General features: G+C 34.7%; 1 protein-coding gene and 1 long non-coding RNA gene across 2 annotated transcripts; both read right to left on the bottom strand.

Moving 5' to 3' along the window:
* Nucleotides 1-1,279: 1,279 nt before the first annotated feature.
* On the bottom strand, nt 1,280-2,729 carry LOC145100075 (uncharacterized). The gene is made up of 3 exons (XM_079037482.1): nt 2,457-2,729; nt 2,124-2,387; nt 1,280-2,041 (listed from the first exon to the last, which is right to left on the bottom strand). Exons 1-3 carry the CDS (start codon nt 2,696-2,698, stop codon nt 1,921-1,923), a joined length of 627 nt encoding a protein of 208 aa, XP_078893608.1. The 5' UTR covers nt 2,699-2,729; the 3' UTR covers nt 1,280-1,920.
* On the bottom strand, nt 2,727-4,421 carry LOC145100076 (uncharacterized). The gene is made up of 6 exons (XR_013704801.1): nt 4,267-4,421; nt 3,996-4,055; nt 3,784-3,859; nt 3,563-3,635; nt 2,978-3,044; nt 2,727-2,833 (listed from the first exon to the last, which is right to left on the bottom strand). It is a non-coding gene; the product is annotated as an uncharacterized LOC145100076 (long non-coding RNA).
* Between the last annotated feature and the right edge of the window lie 3,508 nt (nt 4,422-7,929).

The following is a 7,929-nucleotide window of genomic DNA, read 5'->3' as shown; positions in this document are numbered from 1 at the left end:
GGCCCTGTCATAAAGAGAGACGACGTGCATTTATGACGCTCATTTACGACGCGCAATTACGACGCATGTTTACGACATGCAATGCGTATCAAGGAAGGCCCTGTCATAAAGAAAGACGACACGCATTCGTGTGTCGTAACCTTACGACGCGTGTGTTAATGACACGCAATGCGTATCAAGGAAACCCCTGTCAAGAAAGGCCATGTCATAAATGAAGATGACACACATTTTTGCGTATCGTAATTTTAAATGTTAAAAAAAAATATTATTTATAGATTTACTAGTTTTCAAATTAAATTTTCATTTAATGTCTCATAACAAAAAATAAAATACTATATACAAAAAATACAATCCATTTCATAAAATATAATATCATACAAATAATCGATCCATAGAAAGATAAAATAAATCAATAGAAGTTGTTTTCTCCTTATACATGATTATTAGATACTAAATAACAAACTTTATTTTATATTCATACATATGATTACATTATTCATTAAGAAAAACATATACGTACAGCTAGACTTGGAAGATGCATGTTGGTGTCTTTTGAATAAGAAGGATAACGATTTTGGAAATCGTAGAAGGATTGTGAAGGAAGTGGTGACAGAATTCCTCTAGGGTTTCAGAAATCTGCAAGGAGGACTATGGAGGAAAGAAGGAATAAAAAGGAGCACGAAAACATAAAGATCATCATCTAGATAATAGAAGTCAAACCTTTGACCACTTCTTTAATGATACCAGATCCAAGTTCCATAAAGTTTTAAAACTGCATGAAAACATTATATAGGAGATTAACACATAACACTTAACAAGGTATCCTGTTAATTAAAATATGACATGTAAAATGTGGTTTACCTGCAGTTGAGAATAAATAGATCGTTTTCTAGTGATTTGAGAATATGCCAGTGGTAAAAAAGTAATTGAGGATCAACTTCCTCAGAAAATTGTAGTGTAGGGCTACATTGATAATCTCATGACATTGTATAGCATTACACTTACAAATTTTTACTAATCAGGACATTACATATATATATATATATATATATATATATATATATATATATATATATATATATATATATATATATGTTGTTGTATAACCAACCTTATTCATTGCTGTCATTGCCTTGGTAGCACCTTTCATCCCAACAGCTACAAAATAGTGTGCAGCTAATGCCTGGGAGAAGTTAAAACCATAGAAAGTCAATCATATGGTATTATTTATTTATGACAAAAAAAACAAGTTGCCATTTGAAAATTTACCTGTGTATGTGTTGTTATGCCCCTCATTTGAGCCCGACTACTTTGTAGGTTGGCTATTTTTTGTCTAAGCCTCACCAATTGGCGTGCCAAAATCTTTGTTGCTACCCGCACAAACCAGATGTTAATGCACAAAAATTTCATCTTCTTATAATCAACAAAATTTCATCTTAATATTCTTATGTATTGGTGTTAGTTCATATGGGCTCAAAAACAACCTGATTGGTATCGATTCACATGCAACATATATAACTTCATTAATCAACTCTAATTAATCAACAAATATATAACAAATCATTGTTTCACAAGAAGATAACCTCCGAACCTGCACATGAAAAATTACAAAAATGCCCCCGAGAGATTTATAGTAAACAAAATTATAAAACTTACCAACGCTATATCCGACATCATTTTTCGCATCGAGTATGCCAGCCTGTAATTATGAGCAACATGATATATATTGTATTAATCAGAAACTCATTTAAAAGAAATGGATTAATAATTATAAGAAAAGGTTCAACTTACGTTAATGTGACAGCTAATGGAAGTCCTTCTGGAACCGCAACAACAACAATCGTGACCTAAAGATTCATCAAATTAGAAGAAGGGTAAAAAAGGAAACTTAATAAAAATACATGAAGTAAATACTAGTTGCTAAATACATATTGCAACAGTGAAAATTTTGATTTCTCTATCAACAGCATCCCCAAGACTAGTTTTCCCAGCAATAAACTCCACTTGATCCTTATCGTCCTTTTTGTGTCCGGTAAAAAACCTAACAAACAAAATTTACCATTTTAAAAGCAAGAATGAGAGGTGAAATGACAATTATACCCATGCAAATTTGAATTAATTACCTTATGAGAAGGATGACAAGAACAGATACAGCCACCACATCTGGGGAGACGTTTACATCTGAATTCATTCTCCCCCCCACCCCCCCCCCTCTCTGTAACACCCTCGCCACCACATCTGGGGAGACTTTTATATCAACCTTTTTGTATAATCTTGCATAAGCTTCCCATCGCTTTCTTTGAGAAGATCTTCTGTCCGCAACTGCTTCAGAAGTAGCGAGTACGAAGCTCGCAGCCACAAACAGATCCCTTCCATCATCATCCACTCTGAATTGCAGCAGGTGTCATCAAACCATGTAAAGCATTAATCAAAGAAAGAAACATGATTTTAAATACCTGAAAATTACTGCAGCAAGCAAATGGCTTCCTTCAACTCTAAGGACCGGATGTCCTGGTTTTAGAGAGTTGTATTTGTGAAACACATCATCTTCAACTGGACTTTTATCTTGCATGTCATTCGAGAGATATGAGGATGATGTTATCTCCGAACCAATTACATTGCTCTTCGCAGGCAACTTATTACCAGCTTCTTTGTAAAGCCAATGGGCAGCAACTCCATGCTTAGCATATTCATGCATGCTCTATTAAAAAAAACTTATATATATATATATATATGTATATATATATATATATATAATTATAACGTATACCTGCGTTCTTATTTGGACTTCCAAGGGTGAGTTTTCTGGACCATGCATTGCAGTGTGCAGAGACTGTATAAAATGAGAGTCAGAATTTGTGGGCATTGACAAGAAGAAGAGATAAGAAGGAAACAACATGCATTACTCACACAAATATGAAATAGGTATACCTAATATCAGCAGCATACAAAAAAGTATACTGAGATAGATCTTTACCTGATATCCGCTTGACTTTGGATTGACAATGTAATCGTCGAACTCGCCATCAATTGGTGTCCAAAGCCTGCGGAAGATGAACCAAACAACTTTTATTTATATTACACATCTGTCACTTATTTATAAATTGAGTAAGCATTTTTTTTCTTCTTGTCTGGGCATAATAAGTTTTAGCATGTAGTTATCCATTTTATGCTACTTATATAAAGTATAAACCTGTGCATGATATTTAGAAGACTGTAGCAACACTCGACAGCTTGGCCAAACAAACTTATGGTATGTACCACTAATTATATTCTATGATCCATCAGCAAACTTATGGTTACAAATGAAAAATCACTTGATTAACAGTATAATGTAAATAGATGGTCAAAGATTGCTCACAATGGACATTAAGTATATCTGAATCAGCTTCTATTAGATTAAGTACTAGTTGTTCAGGCTCCACAATTATCTAGCATTTTATTTTGTTTCACTTTTTAATGATATATGAAAATCATTGTTTGATTAGAAGGTGATATAGTAATAAAATGTTAAAAAAATTAACCTAAAAAATGAATTAGTTTAGCCAATTCAGAAAGTTACCAATGTAAATATTGTGTGACTTCTGTTGCTGAGCAAATTAAAATTTGTGGAACAGAACCGACGTGCTTTTGCTCTGTGGTACCAAAGATCACAAGAAGATAAGTTACATTCACTAAACAAATAGATCACAGAACAAAAATGTTAACTAACCATGGGTAAAACTCTCATAATATAACCTATAAAATGATTAAATATATGAGTAAAACATAGAATAGACAAACCTTTTCCTGCTGTAATGAGGGAAAAAGCATGGACAGGAGATAACAAAGGTTCCAGCAACCAACAATTATTGTGTACCTTAATTTAGAAATTGTAAGATTTTGATAGAATTAAAACATATAATATTGACGACGAAAAGGCATTCTATATAGAATTATGAATAAAATAGGACAAAACTAACATGCCATCTTGAATAATGATATACATAATATACCTTATGATCCTCCCTTAATCTTAAATTTTGTCTTGTTGAATTCAAAAAATCATTACCAACCTGCAAAAAACATGAAATTTAAAAAAACAATATTACATAAAAATAAGACTCATGCATCTGTAATAGATGGTCAAGGAACACTAGCATCAAGGTGGTTTCAAAAGTTAAATAAGGTGGCAAGAAATTAATACACATTCAGTATTAAAAAGAGCTGCAAGAGCCTATATGGGTTTTATGATGAACTATAATGATAACATGCTTTGGATCGTACCTGTGGAACAGAAATTGATCATTCCAATTTCTTGTGATCGCAGTTGAAGGACTAAACAAAGGAAAAAATGGTGATTTCCTAATATAAAATCTTTTTATTTTCTACCCAAAATCAAAATCGACTTGAGTACCATTTTATCTATTCTAACTGATTCATCATCTTCACCCTGCATATTGATTAAAATATTAACTTTAACTTCAACTTTTTATCTCTGACATTTCATCAAACAGGTTATGTGCATCAGAAAGAAATTGAATTCCTTCCATCCATCAAACATGGAATTTGAAGGAATCTAACAAAAATTGAATTCCATCCATTTGGAAACCAAACACACCATGGAATGGAATCTAGCATTCCGATTCCTTCAGAATCTACAAAACAAACACACCCTTAAAGGTAAAAAAACAAGAGCTCACTTGTAAGTGGTTGAATGCCATATACGACCAGTACCATCTTTTGAGCCTGTCATTATTATTGGAAGCTCGGGATGGAAACATACAGCAGAAACATTGTGTGTGTGACCTTCTAGAGTTTGGACACAGGTTTTAGTTTGATAATCCCATACCTGTTTCAAATTATTTATAACATAAAATGCAAATTGTAGACACATTTATACACATAGCAAGAAAAAAGGGGGACAAACCTTAGCAGTGTGATCATCTGTTCCAGTAATAAGATAAGGTTTATCACCACCAGTAAAGTAATCCACACAGTTCACTCTCTTGAGATGTGCATCCAGTGTGAAGTTAGGATCAGGTGAACCAAGATTCCAAATCTAAAATTAAAAAGATAGTTTTAAACTGTTGGTTATCACTGTATGGTAGACACTTAAGCATTTTCTAATTGAGATTACCTTTATAGCGATCAGAGGGTCATCTAATTCCTAAAAAACAGAGAGATTGTCAGATATTAGATATATGACAACTCATTGGTAACAGAAGAGGCAATTTGTAAATACTAATTAGGGGGACAAGTTCCAGAAGCCATATCTTCAACTGTTTTTTTTAAATATTCCACCTGTAGTGTAAACAATCACACATTATATTTTTTTTCAATCAAGATGAAATCTCTTACCTTTTCTTCACTGAGGGGGACAAGTTCTCCATCAATGTTCATGACCTTCAGAATCAGGCTGTTGAGAAAAGAAAAAAACAGAATCAAAAATATATTGTTTATGTGAATTGAACCATTTGAAATCTTTTATAAATATTCCCAAAAAAATTACCTGTTTTCACACTCCCATTCCCCCATTCCCATTCCACTATTTTCCTTTTCTTCAATATCAAAAAATAACACCACAACCAGATCCAAATGATTTGAACGATTGGTGTAAATAGTCAAATGTCACTCCCAATACTTCAGAAGCATCATTTTGCTAAGCTGCATTTCTGAGAAAGTGAGATGAAGTAGGAAAGAAAAAGATTTTAATCCTTTTTTAATGTAAAAAACAAAATCTTTTTATAAATGTAACTAACCTTGACAGACAGCTGTTCTTTTTGTTTTTGGATTGCAACTTCTATGCAAGAATCGAACTGATGGAGAAAGTCGTTCACCCTCCAACTGTCTAATTGTGGAGGGTGGCGACATAGAAACACGCCGACAGCCTAGGCTGCCGACCATGGCGGTAGATGGTGCTTGGCGGGGAAATATAAAAGAAGGAGAAGAAAATAATAGGAATTGATACCTTAGGTTGGAGAAAAGTTTGTCTCGAGGTCCTCTTCCCCCTCTTCCCTCGACGGTGACTCATAAATCCGACAGACCCACACAAAAACCTTGAACAATTCCCTCTCTAGCCGCCAAGACGAACGAACAGAAGATTAGGGTTATTTTGCGATGCTAATGGTTTGGTTAGGGGGGATGTATGAACTAAATATGAGCAATCGTCCCTAACAGAAGATCTCAATGGGACCCTGATGTCAATAGAAGGCTTTCATCCCAAGGATACCTGATGTCAAAACGTGGCCACCAATTAGGGTTTTTTTTTCATGTGGAGGATGTAGTTGGAGGTTTTCATGCAGAGAAAGCCCGAGTTGTGTTGGATGAAGGACTAGGGTTGGAGGCGTTGGAGGTGGGTGAAAATGAAGTCGATCCCTAAGGCTTCTTTCTTGCTAATTCAAAGATTAGGGTCGATGGCTGAGAAAGGATCGAACAGGCGGGGGTTTTGATTTTTATGGATTCCATTTCCCCCTTAGCTATTAAAACGCGCGTTTGATTAAAATTATAAAGCGACAGCCATAGAGGACGCACGTTTAAGATAAAGCACCTTCCGTGTTTTTAATTTTTTTCTTTAGACACTAATTCAAGGGCACGCAATAATGCGTGACCTAAATCCTTAAATTTTTTGAAGAGATGATACTTTTTTAACGTCACTCTCTTTTTCGTAACATAAATCTCCGAGTGTCGTTGTTTGCGCGTCGTAAAAGGGTCTTTTTCTTGTAGTGACGAGGTCCGAATGTCCCCGATCTGCATAACTCTCCTAACGGCTTTGCGTGACTCGCAAACTATTGCGCACCTAGTGAATCAATTCAGTGGTCTTGAGTACCACCTCAGTGACCCGATGCCCGACCTCCCCCGAGCAAACCGGGGTCCTACACCTCCTTCTATATAACACCTTAAACGATGGTCGGTGGATACTAACATGATAACTATTGTTGTTGGAGAACTCGAACTATTCCAACTCCCTCCAAAATCTAATACACAAGCCTGAATCATATCTTCGAGCATCTGAATCGTCCACTAGCTCTTGCCGTCTCTCTGGGGGTAGTAATCAAACACACATAACCCCCAATCGGAAACATAGGGTTCATAATTATGTTTTTCACCCAAACACTCCATATCTATCAAGTGGGTGATAGATTGGAGCTTGCAACCAAATCAATTATCTGGAAATGATTAAAAACAAAACTCTGTCCCTCAAATGAACATGAAACGGATTTTTATTTCCACTACAACCTACAAACCTGAGTTCATTATAAATGGGAATAACTCATACCTTAAAATTAAACATTAGATTCCTCCACGCACCAATTAAATAAAGTTGGCATAAAATTGAATCTAAGAGTTGTTAGTAGATGGAAATTGCCATCTCCTACCTTCACCTCCCTCTCAAACGATCTATCCAGCTGTAATGAGGAAGATGTCGTTCTTATCATCTGAATTTCTCTTGGAATTTATTTTATTCTTGCGTATCTTGAACATGAACATGAGAACTTACTTGGCGATGATTACGTTTCAATGACCCTTCCCGATGTTGCTTCAAATTCACTGTATTTTGGCATACCCTAAACCAACCCTCATCATCCATCCATCTTGACTTCATGAGCTCGTCCTCACAGAAACCGATCGGAAATAAACACCCCACCTACACCGACGATGACTGTAATCAAACTTGCTTACAGTGTGATGGGCTATAGCAAGTTCGGCACCGGATTTAATTTTTTTTTTTTTTTTTATGAATTTGCTTCGGATTTTTTTTGTACAAATTTGCACCATGTTTTTGCAATATAGTTTTTCATTATTTAAAAAAAATAATTTTAATTAAAAAAAATTTTAAGAAATTGTTTTTTTTTTAATTCATTTCTAATTCTTCTTGATAGTCGTCATTTTTTGTAATTTTTTTTTACATTTAAATCGGCTTATTACCGGTTTGTGTTTTAAACCTAA

The sequence above is a fragment of the Lactuca serriola genome, chromosome 4 (genome assembly GCF_051521515.1).
Source record: "Lactuca serriola cultivar US96UC23 chromosome 4, Lser_US96UC23_V15, whole genome shotgun sequence".
Taxonomy (NCBI): domain Eukaryota; kingdom Viridiplantae; phylum Streptophyta; class Magnoliopsida; order Asterales; family Asteraceae; genus Lactuca; species Lactuca serriola.
This window is presented reverse-complemented; position numbering and strand designations above follow the sequence as displayed.